A 23,598-nucleotide genomic window follows, 5' to 3' on the forward strand; every position below is an offset into this window, starting at 1 on the left:
ATTACCTGATAACTCTTTAGGCATATTAGAAATGCCTCTAAAGGCTTCTTAGGGATAGTTTGATGATGCCAGGAATTGTGTTTTTTAAACTTTGCTTAAAAAGTAATAAACAACAACTCCGGAGAATATTTTCACAACACAGCACACTTTTTCTAGTAAACAAGGCCTCCTTTCCTTTCTCTTGTTATCCCTCAATGGCCATGGACAAGACACTGGCAGGAAAACTTGAGCTGTTATTTACATTACTATTTCATTTAGCTCTTGTATCAATGTCTATTAAGACACCTTCCAATGAGAAATGATGTAAAGGGCCATTAGAGTAAATGAGAACTCGAGTCCTACTTACTCAGTATCCTGAGAGAGTCATAATACAAGAAATTTTCCTGTAAAATTTAAAGGAAAAGAGTAATTTCAGAAAATTTGTTGGCAAGAGGATCTCGGTCATAATAAAGAAAAACTCCCTCACTCAGATACGTACCAGAACATTGCAACATTTCTGATAGATATCATTTTAGACATGCTTATTTTAGTAGATCACTTCTGTATAACTGATAATCTTGGTGGCACCACAGATTCCTTTGACTGTGAGTGCCCCTCTCTCCTGTGTGCTGTTGTCTCTTCAGTCTATTCTTTACAGCTACTCTTGCTGCCAGTGAAAATCACTGAAACTCCACTGCCATCCAGCTCAGATTTCATTGGAAATGGGAAATAAAGATCTGTCATTGTGGGTGGAAAAAGTTAGAGGAAACCACCTTTTTAATTAATTACCTCAGAGTTCATGATACTGTCCCCTTATTTTTCAAAGCTGTGTGTCAAGTGTGTCTGTCAGAACATATAACTCAATTGTGCAGTACAGAGCACACCCATCCTCATGTGCTTGTATGGTGCCCTCAGCTGTATCTGTCCTACCAGAGAGTTATAGGAAAAATCACTGAGGAAGAAAAAGGATTAAAATTAATGTCGATTATAGCCTTGTTAGCATCTTTTTGTATTAAGGAACGGGATAGAAAAGAATAATACTTACTGCCACGTTCTCTTTTGCATCAAACATTCCCCCAGTAAATGTTGCACAAAATCATATTAATTTTTTACAAGTTGATGTTGCAAATGTAGTGATTTGTTTATTTAATTTGAAGGTAGACATGTAGCTTGCTGGGCACTTACCTGGCTTAAAAACCCAGTTTATTGGTATAAATTGCTAAAAACAGGTTGTAGTCTTTATTCCCTTTTGCCTGCCATGATTTTTATCTCAGTAAGGAACAGGAGTGCTTAGTAATAGGAAGCTCTTGGACAAAGTTAAGATATGGTTCCTCTTCTAATTTATAGTCTTACAGCATCATGCCAATCTAACTAAAAAAGCTGGGTACATGCTACCTTCACATGCTACACAAGACAGAGTTTATTTGATGTGTGTCACACAGTCCTTGCATCCTGGTCAGTCAAAGTAAAGGAGCTGGAGCACAAAACAGCTCTGTCAAAGCCCTCTTGGAGGTTTCCTGTTGGAAAATGAAGGAGGAAGATGCTTTGACAGGCAATGAGCAAAGCTGTGCAAGTCCCACAATATAGATATATCCATTTTCAATACAAGGAAATGCAAAGCATTAAAAGGCTTTATATTGTATATATTTTATATCTGGGATGAACCTGTGCTACAGATGTATGTTACCTGTTTGGAATTCTGTAACATTTCTGATAAATTCTTTTGGTTTTTGCCATTGTTATTTTTCTCATGATAGGCTTGTTTTCCAGATGTGAATCCATTTGTTTGGGTTTTTTTCCCATCTCTAGACCTTTAGCTTGGCAGAGCTTGTTCTAGCAATGGTCTTGTCCTTCCACTGTTACATTATTAACTGGTAGAAAACAGCTCTTTAATTTTTTGGTACTGCATTATGATTGTTTGAATGCTCATCAATGGATACGAAATTTTAAGATCTAAGTTTTCTGTCTTTTTAGAGGTTTTGATTTAGAATATGCATCTTGTAAGCCTTTCAGTCTATGTTCCGGATCAGATATAAAATCCAAGACAATATTCATAGGCAGTGCAGAAACAACTCTCATGGTTGGGCACCTTTTAAGAGTCAGTACAACAGTGCAGTTCAAGAAGATGACAAGCAAGAGTATGTTTTTCCTTCCTCTCATGACCCAGTGCAGTATGTTCAAATTCCTCCTCTAGTTCATAATTTTTAGCTACTTCAGCTTGAGAGCATTTCTTACTTTAACTTCTGCCTGACCTGAAAGAAAGGACAAGATGCACAATATGCCTGCACTCATGCATAGGTAGCAGCCAGGTGCTTCCCTATGAGCTTGGAAAGTCTTTTATGTCATTGCCATTTTTCCTTAAAAATTTAAATGACTGGAAAAGGGTAGGGGCTATGTAGAATCATCTGTCTTTCATCTTAACTTTAATCCATGTCTGCTAAGGAGAAGGGGAAGGGAAGAAAGGCACAAGAAGGTGCTAACTTGCTTTTTTTCCCCCAAGAAAATTAAAGTCACTGAACATCTGAAAGGCACCTCTGGAATTCATCTTGTCCAACCTCCCTGCTCAAGCAGACTAGTTATTAGAAAGCTTGCAATTATTATTTTATTGTACCAGCAACTGAATATATAGAATGTGATTCTGTCAGAGCACAGTGAAATTGTCACCTCTGAGAACATACATTGATGTAACATCATTCTGAAAATCCCAGTGTTGCCTGTTTAGTTCCTGTCACTTTGTGCAGAAGCAATAGCTTTAGTTTTACATGTATGAAGTTTTCCATGTATACCTGTACAGTGGAACAGGTTTCCTAGAGAAGTTGTGGATGCCCCATCCCTAGAAGTGTTCAAGGCCAGGTTGGATGGGGCCCTGAGCAGTCTGGTCTAGTGGAAGGTGTCCCTGCCTGTGGCAAGGGGTTGGAAAAGGATGATCTTTCAGGTCCCTTCCAACACCATTCTGTCATTCTGTATACATGTACAGATGGTGACTCTCTCTTTAGACCTGCTTCCTGTTAGGGTATCTGATGGAGACTTCTTAAAGGAATTCAGTCTGAATTTGCATTTGAGGGGCCAGAAAATTTATCTTTCCACTTAGTTCTCTTCACTGGAAAATTACTTGCCAAAGCTCTCCATTTCTCTTTCCCATCAAATAATGATTTCTGCAAAAATGTTCAATTATTTTATTAGACATCGTTAGAATTATTCACCAATTGAGAACCTGAACATTTCCAATACTTTCCATGACATTTATATAAACTTGCTTCAGGGTTTTTTTTATTACATTTCTGAATTTTTTTTACATCTTATTTCCATAAGTATTCATTGATAAGCACTTTTTTGAAGAAGTGGATGAATGAAGTGACTTTAAGGTTGTCGGTTTCCTTCATTATCATGGCGAGGTGTATTATATTACTCATGCCAGATTCTCTTTAACAAAAAGCATGTCATTTTAAATTTAGCATATTTTTGACAAATTATAATTAAAACTCGCTCAGAACTCTGGAACTTACACTTTTTTTTCTCCAAACAGTACTTTAAAAGGCTCCCTATAGTTAGACTATTAAGTCAGGTATACAATAATTCTTTTCAAAAAATTGCTAAGAACCTATTCTCTCACATTAACATTGAATTTTTATGATTTAAAATAAGTTTGTTTTCAACTAGGAAAAAAAAATGTATAATGTATAAATACTCTGTTATTTTAGAGCACAAAGTAGAATTAGTATTTTGAGTCCATTTAGTATATTCTGGAACACTAAAAACCACCAGAAGTGTAAAATAATTTCTTTAATTTATCTTTTGTTTTGCATTGTTTAAGAATTGCTGCAGTAAAGTTAATCCAAATTTAATTTAATGCAACACTTTTTGATAACAAAGGTGCTTTTCAAAGTTGGTGGAAAGGCTATATGTAGTATGACATTAATATTACTTCCAGTCATAGAATTAGAACTTCTGTTGATGTCATAACATTATAACATTACAACATAAAGTTTTAAGAAAAAAATTGACATTGTTTTGAAACCATATATGTATATGATTTTTGAAAGCAGTTGGGAGAGGCCTAAACCTGCTTTAATAGTAATTGGCATTAGTTTTACAACTAACTTTTGTGGGAGCAGATAGAAAACTACAAAATCTTAAGGAAGAATGGAATTAAGCCACCAATGAACTTTTAAAATATTAATTGCATATGTTTTCATTAAGACTAAAAATAAACCATAACATAGGTACTTTTAAAACACAACACAGTCCAATTTCTACCTGTCTTCAGAAGAAGAAAGTAAATGAAGATCCTCAGACAGGTCAGAAGGGTGATAACAGCCATGCTCCTCACCCCACCACAGGATGTGGCCACGTTCCTGTTACTCAGAAATCAGACTTATGAAACAGAAATCTGTATGAACAAATGGGTTTCAAGTAGGAAAAACAGGACTTGAGACAGGTAGGGCAGTGGTAAGGATGGGGAATGCTGAATGTAAAGGAAATTATCTATCACGAAGAGATAGAAAAAAATATGTAACAGTCAAATACTTAGGTCTCGTGTATACCAAGAAGATCAAAAATGAAAAACAGAGTCTCCCCCTCAACTATGGCAAGATTTATACAAAGGAGCAATATTGCTACTGTAAACATTTCCTTCACTTGACAGTGAAAATACTGTGTAGGCTTTTCTGTCACTGAGTCATTTGGGATGGGAAGCTTGCCACCTCACAATGTTCCAGTGACACTGGAAATGCTGTTCACAGCAGTGAGAAATGTGTCTCCCCATAGCAAAGAACTCTTAACACTGCATTAAAAATAAAGAAAAATCCTAAAAATAAACCAGAAAAAAACCCAACAAATAATCCTTTTTAAAATATAGATTAAAAGACACTAATTTTTCTCCTCCACATTCTGTTTAGTGGTCAAGAATGTACAGAGATGAAAACTTCACAGTATAAAGTCTCTAAAACCAAACTCTATAGAATTTACTGGTATTTTGTCAGTTGAAACATATGATCTTTTCAATAAATTGGAATTGAATATCTACTTATACCTTCCTGACAATTCAGAATGGTAAATAAAAATGACTGAAGCTTACAAAAGAAGTCATCAAATAGGTGGGTGGATGTATGGATAAAGTAAGTTTTGGAAGATGTATCAGAAATTATAATAATTACCTGGGAATGTTGAGGTTAAAAAAAGGGAAGAAAGTGAATTAATATGAAGTGTCAAACTTCCAACATCGCTGACTGAGCAATGCATAAACATTACTTTATTTCATTGCTGTGCCATTATTTTTGTAATTTATGTAGTGTTTTTTAAGTCTTTTTGAAGAAAGCAGAATAACTTTGAAGTAATATCTGTTAGTTTTTCTGTCTATCCATCCATATAAATATATACACTGAATTCTGGCTTATTGCATAATAACATTCTGAAGAACACTTCTATAATAAAACAACCCATAAAATAGACAATGCAATCAATTGCAGAAGAAGTAAAATGCTCCTCTTCTTTTGAAAACAGTTCTGACTTTTCCATTTTAGATTCCTACACTAAGACTAGACTAAGAATGAATATTTATTTATTTAGAAGCCTGTAAGAAAAAAATTTTCAAATTATATTTCAAATGGTAAATAGATATTAAAATTAGTTAAGCAGAAATATGAAAGCTTGAATGCTATGCTTAATGTGAAAACAATCCACAATGTTTCGGGGAGGTGGAAGAGAAAGAAGAGGAAGATGATATTTTAGAGTAGTCCCATTTATTTATTTATATTCTGTTACATGCACTGGAGTTTGCTGCAGGACAGAGTATCACACTGGCCAATTGTCACTGGCCAATTTCTGAGCCAGGTGACAGCCTCTTGAATTAGCTGGTGCATGAACCATTGCTGAGCTGGCTTTTTTCCCATAGTTTATTGATCAGATACAATTCCTCTCCTGTATAAGGGTCATCTGAGTTCACAGACACAGCAGTTGTTTTTCTCCTGAGAATCACACTATTCAAAATAGTTTATAGTATTGCTGTCTGTTATAGAAATATCAACCAAATCAAAAAATTAAAATAATTTTTTTCTGAGTTTTGTAATAAAGTAAAATTAACTAAGCATCAAGTCTCATAATACAAACACAGAAAGTAAGATCAGGTGTGGAATATGTTTATTTTGAAGTGAATGATTGCATTTTCAAGGTACAAGACTAAATCAAATGAGGTCCTAACCCTATAATGATTTAATGATATGCATATTTTTCCTCATACTAATTTATTTAAGACTAACTGTGTGCAAGTGTTTGTAGATTAAATAGCTTGAATTAACTTGATTGAAGACTTTTTTACTCTAATTCAAAAAATGACCTTTACAAGAATAAATACTCTATTGGCACTCTCTTAAATCTTTCAGTAATTAGAATCAGAGAATCATAATTATATTTGAAATGTAGAAAATGATAACTTGTATCAACTATTATTATGTTGGGCATTTAAAATGTTTTCCTTAGGCTGTTTACTGATACTCTCAGTCTTGGAATGTTGAGATATTATTTGTTATTTAATAATGCCATTTATGCTCTTTGACTATATTGGAATTTTGGCAGTGGGAAAGTATTATGCAGAAGAAAATGTTTTTTGTGATTTTAATCAGGTAATATTCATGCTTAATCTTCAGGACTGTTTATTCCCATGAATTTCTGAATGGTTCATTTCTAAACATCCTTTAGTCTCCTGATCAACAGCTTTAAAACTTTAGAACATGCTATTTCAGGATTAATTTTATTAATAAGTGTTAATTTTCTTTCCTTCAAGACACTCTTTTTAATGGTCTTGGACTCGGTGCTGTCATTGGCCTGGGAGTGGCAGCCCTTTTATTAATCCTGGTTGTGACTGATGTAAGCTGCTTCTTTGTACGACAATGTGGATTGCTAATGTGCATCACCAGGAGGATCTGTGGGAAGAAGAGTGGTTCAAGTGGAAAAAGTAAAGAACTGGAAGAAGGAAAGGCTGCTTACTTGTGAGTATTAAACACATATGCTGGGAACATCATTAAAAGAAAAAGTTGGCTGTCCAGCTTATATTGACTTTATGGCCATTTTGTGGTGTGGCAAAGGGAATTAATAAAATGTTTCTATTACTTGGAAAAGGACATGTGTGGAATTGTTTATTGCCTTTAAAAGAAAAATTGAGACACAAACAAGGAATTTACCGTACCTCACTTTAGGATGACCTCTTTGTCCAGCTTGACACATAGGAAATCAATTGTAATGCAGTATTAGTTACAGGCACATATTTGGTTCATGAGGAACAGGTAACAGATCATTGTAACTGCATTTCTGCAAATCCATCTTTAAGCTGCTAATACCCAAAACCTCAGCATATGGTTGTGACAGTGCCAGTAAATCTGAGAGCGAAGGACGTAGTATTATAAAAAATCCATGAAAGAATTTTTCTTCTCAGATATAGCACTTGATGGAAAAATCCTTTTTCTTGCCCAGAGACTTTAAGAATGAAAGGTATTGTTGATTTTTTTTAAAGTAGGAATGCTGAGTTAGATGTGGGTGAAATGGTGGTGAGTGTGATTGTTCTTCATAACAACAGTCAATGATTGCTAAACATGAGTGGGAAATAAACAATCCTGATTATCACAAATAGCTTTCTGTAGTGGCTACTCCATCAGACAAAGGTAAATGAACTGATCATTTATGTGCAAATATGGTCCCTTAATTAAGAGTGGATACTGAGATCTCTGGCAAAACAGTTCAACTATTAATTGCATAAAATAACCACACTTTAGAGACCAAGCCTTTACAGGGCTTTCAATATGTAACCTGGAGAGAGGATTACTTGTGGTCCTCTATTTTAAGCAGTTCCATTTTTTTACTAAAATATGCTTAATTTCCTGATTATGTTCATCTGGTAGACAACTTATGCATACACTGTAATATATGAGAGAGTGCTGTCTTTGTGTGGTTGATTAATATTTACTGGTCCAATTCCTCTGTGCCTCTCCCATCAGTCAGGCATAACAGTTTATTGTCCTGCAGCTTCCTAGATCCCGTCCTTCCCCAGGTGCCTGTAAGAGCAGAGTAGATTTTGCAGCCTTCATTATTCACAGCTGTAACAGGTTTCCACATTGCCAGTACTGGAGGTGTAAAAGCCTTTTTTTTGTTTTAGTTCTGGCTCTTGGGTTTCAGACTGTGTCTTCCTTAGGTAACTTGACTACACATCTTGGTCGGGTTCTTCTTAAAAGAGGTTCCCTTTTGGAAACAGCTCCATAGAACAAAACCAGTTGTAAGCAAGCAGAGACTATTCCCATCAAATAAGGCTTCTGAATAGAAGTCATGCCATAAAATAACTGTTGCCTAGCTCTCCCCATCTTACAGCAAGAGAAAGATTAAGGATATTTTTTCTATTGTGTGAAGCTGGCCTGTCCGGATCAATAGAATCAAGATGTGAAGCTTCTGGCTCTGGCTCAGCTGTCCTTTCCTGTTGAGCACAGCTCTTCAGTTTATGCTTTAATTTCCCATTCAAGGAGTGACCAAGTACAAATTGGTGTACAGACCCTCCTGAATGGGAAGACCTTAGGGAAATAAAGCTGCAAATGTCACTTGACAGCAGTTTATACCTTGTTATCAACATCATACCCAAATGCCATTCCGTGCTGTCCCAGGAAAGCATAAAGCTGGTCTCTTAATATTAATTCTTCCATGACACATATTTTAAAAGAACAACTATGTTATTTAACTATATTTCTTTTCATTGCTGGAGTGGTCTTCAGTCAGTCAGGTCTTAAAATAGTTGTGACGGTTCTTATTTTAGCCTGTTCTCTGCACTAATAAACTGTCAGGCTAAAATTTCAAGACAGACTTGAAGAATCAAAATTTGAATTTTTTTCATGCTAACAGCTATTCCCTAAAATACACTGACATTTCCCTGTTTTAAATGTGTCAGTTTGCATTCTGGATTTTTGAGCGGATTTGTGGTATGGTTCTTGGTTACACTTTGATTGTAGGATATATATATATATAGCAATTAATTATATTCCATATGCAATGAATGTAGGTGATACAATGCATGTAACATACACACAGCCACCTAGAACAAAAATGACACAATGCATTTCCTACAAATCACTTTCTCTTCTGTGGAATTCTGAAATGTTACACAGTTTGTGTATTCTGCACATGTATATGAATGCTGCTCATGAATAATATATTTTTTAGGTTTTTGGGCATGCAATAATGTTTGTAAGACTGTAAATACATTGAAAAACCAAGCAGAACTTATCAATCCCTCCACCAGTCCAACTTAAATCCATACTCTTTTCACAGATATGAGGTAGCCATGACAGTTTAGTGCATCATCTTCCAAAATGAGCTTTGTATCTATTTGTGTGTCTTAAATGTCATTTGCAGAGGTGAATAAGCACATACAGGATTGGGGGTGTTGGGTTTTGTTTGTTTGGGGTTTTTTAATAGACACAATCTTTAAGACTTCTACCATTATTTCTTCTCCAGTCAATTTCTGTATCTGTGCTAAACTCTTATTAACCTACAAAGATTTTCCTTAAGGATACCTACCAGAAGATGGTAGAGTTTTCTTGATACTTCCTGTTGCAAAAGCCTGTTTAATGATTATTTTGTCAGAAACTATATGAAAATGTGAGATATGAATTAGAGAAGATTTAGCCAGGTCTTTGCTGTGGCCCATTGCAGACTGACTGCTCTCTAGAATATCAAAGGTCTAGAAAATAGTCTGTTAAATATAAAAGTGATTGTTCATCTGTAACTCAGTTACCCTCTGTTTCCAGACTGCAGCTGATGAAGTTCCAGGATACAATTCCTGATCTGATGACAGGAATAGAGATGAAATATTTGCATGGAAAGAGGTTTTCTTTTTGGAAATAAATATATATTGGGTATATGTTGAGAGTAAAATTATATGCAGGTTACTTAATACTTTTAGTAAGTCTTGTTAATTAGTAAGTATTGTTAATAATTCTGTAGCAGTGAGAGGTTATTTCTATATCATGGTCATATTATTGAGAGCAGCCCTGCAGAGAAGGACTTGGGGATTCTGGCTCATGAAAAGCTGGACATGAGCCAACAATATGCTCTCAACAGCCCAGAAACCCCCCGTGTCCTGGGCTGCATCCAAAGCAGTGTGGGCAGCAGGGGAGGGAGGGGACTCTACCCTTCTGCTCTGCTCTGGTGAGACCCCACCTGCAGTGCTGCCTCCAGCTCTGGGGTCCCCAGCACAGGAAGGACATGGAGCTGTTGGAGCAAGTCCAGAGGAGGCCACCAAGATAATCAGAGGGATAAAGCACCTCTGCTATGAGGGCAGGCTGAGAGAATTGGGCTGTTCAGCCTAGAGAAGAGAAGGCTCCAGGGAGACCTTTGTTGTTCTTTCAGTACTTGAAGGGGGCTTATGAAAAAGATGGGGACAGACTTTTTAGAAGGCGATGTAGGGATAGGACAAGGGTAATGGTTTTAAAGTGAAAGACAGTAGATTTAGATTGGACAGGAGGAAGAACTTTTTTACAATGAAGATGGTGAAACACGGGAAAAGGTTGCCCAGAAAGGTGGTGGGTGTCCCATCGCAGGAAAAATTCAAGGTCAGGTTGGACAGGGCTCTGAGGAACCTGGTTTGGTTGAAGATGTCCCTGCTCATTGCAGGGGGTTTGGACTATATAACCTTAAAGGACCCTTCCAACCCAAACTATTCTATGATTCTGTGACTATCAACAAAACACGACAATACTCACTGTTCCATCTTCTTTATAATTCATCGTCTAATTAGCACAATGGTTATTCATGTCCTTATATGTGAGAGACTAGCATTTGTTCCTAAATTGGGGGAAATATGATACAGAAACAGTTTTTTCTACCAGTGAAAGCAGAAGGGGTTAGATTTTTACCACACAAGGGCTCTTTATGCCACTCTGGCAGCCGGGGTTGTCACAATCTCAGGAGATCAAAGCCCACTTCTGCAGTGTGTATACAAACATAATGACTCTTTAACACTGCCAGAGAAGTTCAAGTATAACTAGTTTTCAAATCCTATATTTATTATACTATGTTAGGGAAGTTTACATCTATTCCCACGAAGAGGCTGTTGCCTTATTATTAGTCATAAACAAAATGCTCTTTTGAGATGCTAATTCATCATGTTTGCAGAGTTAGGTAAGTAACCATGGATACAGGATGCTTTGAAGACTTCAAGGAATTTGGAACACACTGTTAAATGTGTCTTGGTGGTGTTAGTCACTGATAATTAGTTCTGCCTTTCTTTTGCCAACTTTTGAGAGCAGGGATCTTGGTAATTCGTTATGTGCAATGTATATGGTTAATATGATGATAAGAGATTAAGACTCTTTTAATAATTTTTAGGAAAGATGGATCAAAAGAGCCAATAGTGGAAATGAGAACAGAGGATGAAAGAATTACCAATCATGAAGATGGGAGTCCAGTAAATGAGCCAAATGAGACAACTCCCCTCACAGAACCAGAGTAAGTAGGCTGATATTCCCTGGAGTTTCACACAAGCTCCTCTTGGCTGCATGGATGGACTGGACTTCCTGCAGACTGTGGGGGGAGATACGCAGCATCACCAGAATGATCTGCTGTGGCAGCGCAGTGTACCAGTGTGGGGCTGGTTGGTTTGCTTGTTTTTTACAATAATCCATCTAAATCACGATACCCCACATATACTGGCTGACGATATCACGAGACATTTTTCTGTGCTTTCTGTGACCCCGAGTACAACCACGTCTGGGCATTATCCAGCCCTTGGGTGGCAACATCACGACAGAGTCAATCCTGCAGTGTGCCTTTACACCACCACCTGTTCTGAGATTAATAAGCCTCCAGGGAAATTTTCTGCTCTTCCCTGCTGCCCTGACTCCTGAGGAGCTCCTCCGGTGTTCTTGGTCAACACAGGTCCAGACTCAGCAGCAGCCTTTGCCCAGCCCTGGCCCTGGTAGGACATGAACCGGGCACCCTGCTGCTGCTCCCAGTTCTGCCTGTCGCATTCAGGGGGCTGGAGGCTCAGGACAAGGCTTTTCCCGTGCTCCCTGGCTCTCAGGATGCACCAGGGCTTGCCCCAGTGCTCCCCTGCCATTCCTGGCTAACCTCCAAACCCCGAGGGGAACCTTGGCCGGCAGAGGCAAGTCACAGCCCACGCTGCCTTCCCTCCCAGCCCCAGCACCTGCAGCCACCTCACTCCCCAAGCCCTCCTGACTCTGCAGTGGTGACTGAGCAGTACAAGGATTTTTTAAGTTGGGCACAGCTGATCTTTACCACCCATCCAGAAGTTATTCACCACTCTGGGAATCTCCTGACTCTCAGGAATAGCTTTAGATTGACACACACACATCCCATAGGTAGGACACAATGATCCTGTGCCCCAGAAACCCAGCTTCTCACGGGGTGACCCCTTCCTGCTTTCATTCATTTCACTGAGAGTTTAGCTGAGTATTTAAGTCCTCATGGTGTAATTGGATTAATTGAGCTGAAGGGCAGCTGCTTTGCTCTGTTTCCTTGTGCCCCCTTCCTGTCCCTGCAGTAGTTCTCACCCACGCTCGCAGACTCCAGCTGCCTCCTGAGTTGTGGGGATCAGCCTTGTGCCTGGGGATCCTGGGTCCTGACAGTCAGGTCCTCTCCTCTTTTGCTGATGCAGCCCCTGGAACAGATTAAACTGGGCAAAGTGGCTGTTGTTTGTACCTGAGCAACAGTTTTCAATACCTGGATGGACCATAAATTTGCAAGCTGCTATTTTTCTATGCTTGCTGCTGCAATGAGAGCTTCTGATGCTTTTTTTCTTTAAAAATTTAGCTTGAAGAGAAACTAATTTGTCAACAAAGGTGATGACAGTACCATTCTTTCTACTGAGAGCCCAAATACTGGTGTTAAAGGGCACGAACTGCTTGCTAAAGAGTTTAATTTCTGAGCCTCAGAAGTTAATTGATTTTAAATTATTAAAGAAATCTCCAAGTTTCTTTAGTTGGAGCCCAACATTTTCCATGTGCTGTGAAAATCTCCTGCCTCATGAGATTACTGTCAGGGCTACAAAGACACTTACATAACAAATATAGAAATTTACCTGATCATTATTTGATGAAGTCACAGTTGCTTTTTTAAAAGGAGAGGGTGTTCTTATAAAACAGTCTCTTTTTTTTTTTTTTGCCATTATCTAAAACTGCAAAAGCCAGAACTGTTAATAAAAAGGTATTTTACTGGCTGTCGTTGACATCTGTAGTAAATAGGGAGTGTGTTAAGTAACTGCACATTAAGCCATATACTTCTTTGAAGAACCTGTAGCTGAAGACTGTAAGCTTGTGTTAATTAAATCATTGTGGAATTTGCTGAATGACTAGTGATATGTTTGCTTTTCATATTAAAATGTATAATGAGGGGCACAGTGGAGAACCCACAGTTATCTAAAGAGTCAGGGGAATGTAGTTGTAAACATTGTACAAGTGTAGCAGGCCTCGGATATTACAGAATATGTTAGTGGGTAAGGAACCAGGGCCACAGTTGTTCAGGTTTCAAGACTAGTTGTAGCACCAGATCTTGCAAATACAAAAGAGATGCATCTAGCAGGGGACATGATACCAGGAAAAACCCAGTTAAATTCATTCTGCTTGTCACAATCTTTAGAACAACTGACAGGAGTGAAATATGAGAAAGTTAAAATCAAAAATGTTTTATTATCTTAGGGGAGGGGGAAAGAATCAGTCCCCGCTGTCATGGGAAAATAAAACCACCGAAACTAAATCATAGGAACAACTGATAAGGATTTAGATGGGTATTATGACCTTGAAAGAATAGGACTGCTAAGAGATATTAATAATGATGACAGTTTCCTTCTTGGTATTTTTTTCCCTCACAACCAATGGCAAAAAGCAGCAGTTCAAGGCAGAGTAGGATGGAGGTCAGCTAAAGATTTGGGACAGTGCCACTAAGTAAACTAAAGATGAAAAGAGCACCATGCAACCAGGACACCTGGAGGGACACTGGTACTAGGGCAACACAGAAGGACCTTTGGCTTGGATGTGGGTCATAACCAATAAAACAGAGAAGCACGAGTGAGATGCCACTAGTGGTGGATGCAATAGAGAAGAAGTCAATCTCTCAGTAGGAATAACACAAAGACACGTTGCCAACAACAGCCAGAAAGGCACATGGTGGGCAGGGTGAGGATGACCAGCAGGGGTCTTGGAGAGAAGGGCTAAGCCTGCAGGAAAGAAGAGTTTCAAGGACATTCCAGGCAGGCACTGTTCACACATGATGGGATGCATTCTGACTAATTCTGGCTGTTTTAAATGTATACAAGATAAGCCTTGAGGTTAAATTAGATGAAAGATTTTGAATAATTAATTGAATTATTTTGAATAATGCCAAATTATACTCAGAACTATAAATGCAATTTAAGCAATTGTGGGAAATAACTAGTAAAGAGATTACTTCCTCTTACAACAATATTTTTCATTGTATTGCTCAGTATATCATTTACCAATCTATGTTTTACCTTATCTAAGGTAAGATTCTTGTCAAAGCCAGGTTTGGAATCCTTCTGTGACAGATTAGCTCAAAGCACTTTTACCTGCAAGTCAACAAGTTTTAATCATTCTGGCAGGAAATCAATTTAGGCGGTGCATTTCATATCACATTTCTGTAATATGATTAAAATACCACATGCAATGTGGGACTATAATTACCTTCCTAGTCTGACATTATTGTGTTTCCAGTATTGGTTGAATATTTCTTAGTATTAATGAAGTTGGGTGAATTCCAATATTAAAATGGAGCCATTTTCCTCTAAAATAGGAAAGTAAATATGCTAGTTAAAATTTTGTAAAGCAGACATTTGCAGTTAGACCACATGCAGTGCTAGAGGAAGTCAATATTATTAATGATTGATTGCAACCAGCATCTGATTAAAGCAACAAAACTTTTAAAGTTCTCTAGTCCTTTTTTTTTTCCCTCTAAAGGCTTTTATTATAAAATGTTTTAAGATTTGAAAGGATTAGTTTACCCAGCTGAAATATATAAAATGATTTCAAATAGACGTAGCTAAAGAAAAACTAGATGTATGAAAATTGCTGTGATTAGAACATTTAAACTTAAATTGATTAATGGAAAGATGAAAATGATCAAATCTGTTAATAAAGATTAGATATGAATTAATATTTGAAACAAATGGAGACAAAAATTCCAAAAAACCCCAAAATGTTGTCATAGTCAAAAAGAATAATGTCTAATGATAACTGCACTCATAACTCACATAGTATAAAAAAAATCACCACAAGTTTTTAAAGACAATAAGGTCAAAGAGTGCTGCATGGACTTTGTGACGAGGAAAGTTTAGATGACCAAAATTTTTTATTTGTTTGTAGTTCTTTTTTCGTGATTGTTCCTCCTTTGTATGTAAACCAAGGCTAATTTGATCACGATGTTTGTATGAACGTGGATTTTAGTGATGCCCCGTATCCTTCAATAGGGTTCTAGCAAACCTTCCTATTTCAAGTAATTTGAAATCATTTGTAACACAGTCTTAATCCACTTTGACCAATTTATTCAAATTTTCACACAGTATATTCTGTCGTTTTTACTTTGACTAAATATTTCCTCCCTTTCAACACCATCTTTTGAAAAATTACTGTGCCTTTATTAAAACTAGATTAAATTAGATCTTTTTTTTTCCTTTTTTTAACACTAGTTTATCAGATCTTTGACACATGTGCCTGCTCACCTGAAATGCATCTCACGAGCTGCGCCTCCTCTGCCCCAGCGTTTAATCCTCTGTTACAAATACGTTTGTGTTGATTCTGTTGTTTCCATTCATTCAGCCGTCCTGTTGTGGGCTGAAATCTGCTTCCCTTGGGTGTGCCAAGGGAAACACTCAATTAGGAGGGACCTCCCTCTGTTTTCAGAGCCAGACAGCTGGCTCGTATTTTACTGTAATAGAAGAAGTTAGTCTTCTCTTGGATTTCTCTCAGATATGGGTTGTGCTCACTCTTTAACCTCCACATAAACAGCATCTTTCTTAGTTCTTTTCAGGTGGCTTAAATTTCATAAGGCTGGGAATTTGGGTATTGTTTTGTTTTATTTGCTGTCATTAAACACTGTTATTACAAGACATTCCTAAGGGATTCCTCAGACAGATTTTGAACATTTTATTGCTCTTTGGGACATCAAAGCAATCACAGTGGAAATTTACTGAAAGATTTAACAGTTATTATGAATAAAAAAGACATATGCAAACCCGAACAGGAATCACAATTAACAGCTATTATGCCCAGGAGACATTATTACAGGAACATCTCAGTAATCCATATATCTTTTTGACAGCTATATCTTTTGATAGCTAATTACTGGCAGTAAGAAATCAATGATTTTCAAGATCTTTTCAAATGAAATCACATTCAGAAGGGTGGGGATTCTTTTGCCATTGGTATTAAGTATTATAAAAATCCTCAGAGTTTTCACTAAGTTGGTCTTAGAAGAGTTGTAAGTTATTAATGAAGCTATACTGTGTGATCTATGAAAATTAAATTGTAGAAGTTTCTGAATAACTATGCACTATAAGAAGTTCTTTACCTATGTCTTTGTATAATCTCCAATGATAGCTGTGTTCTTTTGTATACAACTGAATTTCCATTAAGAAACAGACATTAAAAAAGAGTTTAATCCAGATTCAGCAAAAAGCTGGACTGTAGGTGTTCCACAGTATCCTATGGAACACATATCTCTGTGCTGTCTTGGGTCAAGTTATTTCACATTCTATTTTTAATTTTGTCTTATTGAAGAAACTGCATTTTGGGCAGCAGCAATGTTCTTATCACGTGACATTTAGCTTTTCATGGCTTTGTAGAAACAGAAAGGGTTAACGTGGATTTTTTCAAAAGCAAAGAACACCAGTGCACATAATAAAATAATTACACATTATTTTCAATAAGTTATGGTTTTAGAAACACTGTGAACTGTGTAAGTCATACATATGTTATAGACCTAAATTCCAGATTGTGTTATTTTTGTCTTATCATGATTTCTCTTTTTTTCTGATAGGAAACTGCCACTAAAGGAGGAAAATGGCAAAGAAGCTTTAAATCCAGAAACCATAGAAATCAAAGTTGCTAATGACATCATCCAGTCAAAAGAAGATGATAGCAAAGCATAATAAGATAAACTACAGCTGTCTGGATAATGCATTTGGATTGAAGTAATCCCATGACCAAAACTTTACAGCTGACCTTAATTTCTTGGGAAACTTAAGCTTGGAATAGTTAGTACGTGTGTACATATGATGAAACAGTTCCTGTCTACAGTTTCTTTCTATTTTTTTGTTAAGGTTTTAGTATGTAGTTTTGCTGACACCAAGTCCCATGGTATAAATCTGACAAATCTGCAGAATAAGAACTGTAATTTATTTTATGAAAAATTATGCCTATTTAGAAGAAAAGTTGCAGAGCACCCCTAGCCACAAACAGCATATCAGGTCTCTCCAGATCTTGCAGTGCAAGCTACATACATAAAGTGCCATATGCTACTGTATTTATTTCCATTTATAATAAAATGAAAGTTTAGGTTGCCTTTAAAAAAAAAAAAGAAAAACAGTTTCAGTATAACCTTTAAGACCTTAGCACTGGCAGGTACTCAGTAGTCATTCCAGCTGTGATTATCACTTGAAGTAAACAAAAAAACACTCTTCAACACAAAGGCAAGTCCACCTGCAGTTTCACCTGGGTTCTACAGTAACATGAAAAGCTGATAACCATGATGGTATATATGGATATAAATAAAATTGGTAACTGTTTTGTAATGGTATATTGGCCTCATCCTAACTACATGAGTGTGACTCTGAAAGGCTCCAGGATTGGATTTTCAGTGCTTCAGGTTTTCTATATTAAAGTTTTGGAGGTCACACATGAACTAAAATGCAGCAAAGGTGTGGAAAGAAAACTCGTTTTTAATCATAATCTTGTCTTCAAATGAAAAGTCACAATATTTGTCCCACTGTATTTATACATATAGAATATTCATTTTTCTCTTAGTTCAAACCATTTAGTTGGGGGATGAAACTGTGTTTTAGTGAAATAGATACATTTTCTCCCCAAATCAGTGCATAAAATATAAAAGTTAGCCTTATTGAAACAGCAGTTGTTCCTTTGTGATTTCCTTTGTGATACTCTTTGTCTTAACAAATAAGATGTAAGAACAGATGGAAAGGCAGACTTTGCCTTAACAGTTAGGAACAGTATTAAATTATTAACTTAATGGAGTCTTATATTCAACCAAATTCATTTTTTTCCCTGTCAAGCTTTCCTTAAGATATTGCTTTTTATTATTCTGGTCAACATGCCTCACTTTGAAATTTGACAGATTTATTTGATGCAAAATTAATTCATATTTAGTATCATTGATTAATTGATGCCACTAATTGGAACAATATAGTTTGTTTCCATTCCAACATAGTGTATCCACACCTACCAAACTCTTCAAAGTCTTGCTTTGGAAGAAGCAGATAAACCGTATAGAAAACTAGATTGAAAAGTTCTACTTGTCAGGAGTAAATGGTAGAGTACTTTGTGGATTTTCCACATCTAAGTCATGCCTGAGGTTTAAGTGTAGCTTTGCTCAGCAAATTGTTTTGTGTCCATGCTATATCTGAATTCTGCTCATATTTGAAGTTCTTACACTTGTTGTCTTTTGTGCAGTAAAACTAAAGTGAATTGTAAAAGGATGTCCTTAAATTTGAGGAAAATGTCACAATACCCTTCTTGTTAACCCAAGCTCTAAGTGCATTTGAAAGAGTTGAGGAGGATATATTTAATTATTAGATCTTTCTTATTTTTCAAAACCAGGTTATTTTATGGGTTTTTTTTACAACTTTTCCTCACTTTGGGAAATATGTGCAATGAACCAAGTAGTTGAGGACAGAGACATGCCACTGGTGTGGTTAGGACAAGAAGTCATGCTCTTACAAAACTAGTACCAAAGTGAAAAGAATGGGTAAGAGGGGATAGCAATGTGGGATGAAAGTCATGGAAGATAATAATTCAAAATTGCTGTAAGGAAGTTTCTCTTAATGCTAAGGCACTAATTCTGGGTGAAGAAAAGATGAAGTCATTCCTTTATGACCTCTCACTGTTGTTCCCACATCCTGAGCAGGCAGTACCACCAAAGAGCTGCTTGTCTGTCAGATTTCTGTTCTGTTCCTTTCTAAGTACACAGTGAGCTGAACTGGCCCCTAACCTATAATTAAGAGAACCAATTGTCTTATTTATATAAATGAATATACATCCTTTCTACAAAGTATGTAGAAAGGGACCTGGGCAATTCCAGCAGTTGAGAACAATGCGGTTGGTGTGGCTGAACATCCTCTCACACAATACTTTTTCCAGGGTGAGGATGAAGGTAGGAGACACCCTTGCTCTTCTACCTGCTATCACAAAGTAAGGTGGTGCCATGCATATCTACATAAGTCAACCCTCCCTAAGCAAATGGTGCTTTTCCTCAAGCAGCCTCAGCAGTTGCACAAGAAGCTGCCTATACAGTGTGGGCAGAAGTAACACTGTCCAGGCTCAACTGCAGATGCATTTCAAATTTTAGTACTTCTTTAGTTGGACTTATGCACACACACACAAAAAATCATGGACTATATTGGTGGGGGGTTTTTCATCTTTTTTTTTTTCCTCTAATATGGCCTCTAATTCCAATATGAAGGAATTAGAAGATTTAAGAGATCTTGTCAGCACATTTATTACTAATATGCCTGTGCTACTCTTTACAAGCAAAATATCCTGCAAAATTATTTCAATATTCGAAGTAAAAGCATTTCCCATTATATTGGTTTACAAACCAAAAGCTGTTTCCAGGAGTATTTAATTTCTTCTTGCTGTTATGCCTCTTGCCAGCTGGGCTATGTGAGGGCTGAGAATAAAACAGTTCTATTTCCTGATGGACTGTCCAAGCATACCTTTTTGGTCTGTGGATTAATAGGTAATCTCTTGTGCTTTGACTCTGTGCTGTGCAGGAGAAAGCCAAACTCTATGAAAGAATGATGAAAAACACTGATATTTGCAAATATTTCCAAATGAGGGACAGCTCATAGTAATTTGTAAGATATGTGTAGAACTGGAATAACAACATTTGTTTATTTCCTTTTCCTATTCTAGACTAAAAAGAAAAAAAAAAGACAACAGATATCTGTATAAATGTCACTTTTACTGTCTAAAAGTAATTTTAAGTGTTAGTATGAAATGTCAGAAGAGTTGACAAAATATAACTATTTGTAAAAGTAATCTGAATTGTTACACTAACATACTCCAGGGACGAGGGTGGGAGGGAGCCATTAAAATTATTACTGATATGAAATGTGGCAGTGACAATCTCTTTTCAACAAAAAAAGTAAGGAGTACAATTAAGTAAAATTACTTAGAACTCCTTGTTATAATTTTTTTAGTAGACCTCCGTTCTGATTTACCACAATAGTAACGAAGTTTTAATTAATAGTTTACAATTTAGTATATGAATGTACCCTGGAGAGGTTTTTCTTGGTTTTGTTCATTTATTTGGGTTTTTTGACTTATAAGTTTTTTTGTGGTTTTAAAAATATTTACTATTCTGGTGATGCTAATGCCTAATGTGACAAAGATTAATTTATTTAGGCCTCAGTCTTGCAAGAAATTTTATGTGGCTGAACCCACCCCACATATGGCACTTCACTGACACCAGTGGGGTGGATGTGAGCAGAAAGATGGATGTACTTTCATAGGAGAACTTGCAGGACTGGGCCTACTTTCTATCTCTTCATAGATATTTACAACGTATTTACACAGTGACCGTCATCTACAAAGGCTGATTGACAACAGTCCCTGGTATAGTAAATTCCACCTGCTGTCTTCAGCCTCTGCATTGATGTTCATCCAAAAAAAAAGTGGCTTTCTTTTTTATGATGGTAATTACTTTTATTATTTATTTAAGTGCCAATCATCAAAGTGTAGTATAATCATCATGCCATTTTTTTCTGTTTCCTAGACCAGATAATGGAAATGTATTTGTGCCTTTTGATAGCATGCCACTCTGCTTTATTAAAGAAAAATCTTCAAGAATTTGTCTACAAAGCCTGTTTAAAATAATTGAAAGCTTTACCGTGACATAAAACTGGAGATACTATTGTCAAGTCACGTAAATACTTTAAACACAAAATTTGCAAAAAATCAATTGAGATCACAATTCCACGGAGGGTCATAGTGGGTGTATTACTGCTGAAAAGTTTCAGGTAGATGGAGCACATGGTGGATGTGCAGGGGTGTTTTGACCAATTTATCAAGTTGAAGAGTCAGACAGAAAGTCTCCTTAGTTCTATTTAAGTGCTTAGACCTAAAATATTAAAATCTTCTCTCAAATCTGAAAGATGATGTGGAGCATCTTCTCACCATTTTACCCCTGGAGAAAAACTGGAGTGAACATTTGTTTCGCAGTCATTTGCAGCCTCACCATCACTGGGTAAGCTGTCACGGGAAGTAACATCTTGGTAGCGTAGTTGTGTCTGAGGGATGATATTCACTCCTGATTAAAGGACCTCCATAAAGGCCTTTTACTGGAAAAGCTCAAGCCCCCTATTATGAATTGACCTATGGAGGGGTGTTGAGGGTGCTGCAGGAAGGGCCACAGTGTAATTCAGGTGTCGCTGGGCTGTAAGACACAAACTGACCTCAGCAGGGCCTGAATTTCATCCATCCATCCACCTCAGCGAGGCTCTGCATGTCCTCAGCTGATCAAGTTGCTTCTAGGTGTAAGTGGAACTTAAATGTCCCACCAGGCTCTTGCTAACATTTTACACAGAGGGAGTTTTTCTATCAGGTGTTTGTACTGATACTGATCAGGAAATGGTGATAGAACATCTGATGACAGTTTTTTCCCATACTTTACCATATGTCCAGAAAGAAAACACCTCTTTAAATAATTCATTGTGATTGCGACACTTCTTCAGGTGAGGATGAAAACATTCTACAAATTAGTGCTTCTTCTTAAATCCCTTTGTTTAGCTTCAGATAATTGTTCTGATCAATGAAAATCTACCATGGCTAAATAAATCTTTTTTAAAAAGGATCCACCCCCTTTTTTCAGATTTTTTCATATCAGTTCCTGAAGTAGCCTGTCCACTTGACAGCAGTTCTTTAGTAGTGGGGGGAAACCACTCACTAAGTTTTAAGTGATCTTAAGTGATAAATTTTAAGTATTTCCACTGCACATATAGATGTGTTCTTATATCAATTTATTTGAACCTGAGCCAAAAAGAAGCCTTACAAATTTGGCCTTGGATCAGGTTCTGAGAAATCACAGTTTAGCAGTCTATCTTTTCTCTTAACAGGCTTTGAGAGCCTCATGATGTTTGACTTTCAAACTTGAATATTGGCCATTTTTAGCCCAGAGAAATGAGATAAATATTTATTGCCAAATTTGTATTGGCAGCTTTTAAGTCACAGGTGAGATTGGGCGCGGGCGGGATGACCAGATACAGTGCCAACAGAGTTCAGGAAAGCAACTTCCAGAGAGAACGGGTGCCAAAGAATGAGCCAAGAGAGGGCTTGGATACTGGGAGCATCTCTCGTTAGCATTGACAGGGGAAATGGGGAGCTACTGAAGCAGGAGAGGCTGATGAAGGGCATTGCCAAAAGGCAGGGCACTGTGAGCTGTGAAAACCAGTGAAGAGGGAACATAAACCCTGCTGTATCCTGTAGCTCTACCATGTAATTAGGCCACATTTTTTTAAAAGCTAAAATGCAGGGTTGGAGGAAGGGAAAACAAACCCTCAGAGTCTCTATAGAGCAGTGACAAATACATAAAGCAGTCAAACCCCCCCAGGAGATAATTTTGTTGCTCGTGGTGTAGAGTTCTCACTAAGAATTTTGAACTACTTAGACAAGGTTTTAAAAGAAAAAAAAAAAGCTTTCCTGCTACAATGAGCACTCGGTACGTATTTGTATGCTGTGTACAGTACAAGCTAAAGCATACCATATATTGTTTTTGTTATTCCACATGTTGTCAACAGCCCACTTGCGATATATGCCACCTGAAATATATATTGATAAGTTAGCTACCACTGGAGCTAGTTTGTTTATTGTTTCAGAATCTTATGTCCCTATGAAATGCTGTGTATATATATATATCTCTATACTGTAAAAAGAAGTAATATCGCAGATGCTGGTTTTGTATTTATGAAAGACATTGAAAGTATGGCTTAAAGTATATCAATTATTTGTCACTCTTCACCATTTGTATATTAATAGTAAAGATACTTTTACTTTAATGAAGTGTTGTAGTTACATTTATTTTTGCTAAGTGTCTTTCTGTCAAGATGTCTGATTCATTAGGAGTCTCATTGCCAAAAAGAAACATATCAATTATTTTACCCTCTTTATAGAAGTACTGAAAGATGCTCACACAGACCTACAATTTATTATTCTCTTTTCTGTCAAAATACATCTATTGTAGCATCCTGAGCTTGAGGCCCATTATGATCAGCCCCCTAAATGTTAGTGTTGATAGATAATATTCCTTTTTTCCATACAAGTGCAACATTTTAAAGGCATTTAGTATATGCCAGAAAAAGACATCAGCAAAAGCCTCCTTATTTTG

General features: G+C 36.9%; 1 protein-coding gene across 1 annotated transcript in view; it reads left to right on the forward strand.

Annotated features, from left to right (window-relative positions):
* NCAM2 (neural cell adhesion molecule 2) overlaps positions 1-23,269 on the forward strand; it is a 272,918-nt gene extending 249,649 nt beyond the window's left edge. Inside the window, exons 16-18 of the mRNA XM_027681106.1 lie at positions 6,761-6,965; positions 11,341-11,460; positions 17,020-23,269. Coding sequence (XP_027536907.1) covers positions 6,761-6,965; positions 11,341-11,460; positions 17,020-17,131 — 437 coding nt within the window. The 3' untranslated portion in view covers positions 17,132-23,269. The remainder of the gene's footprint in view (positions 1-6,760; positions 6,966-11,340; positions 11,461-17,019) is intronic.
* The last annotated feature ends 329 nt before the right edge of the window (positions 23,270-23,598 follow it).

This window comes from Neopelma chrysocephalum, unplaced genomic scaffold (assembly GCF_003984885.1).
Source record: "Neopelma chrysocephalum unplaced genomic scaffold, ASM398488v2 Primary Assembly neopelma1_60, whole genome shotgun sequence".
In the NCBI taxonomy this organism is placed as follows: domain Eukaryota; kingdom Metazoa; phylum Chordata; class Aves; order Passeriformes; family Pipridae; genus Neopelma; species Neopelma chrysocephalum.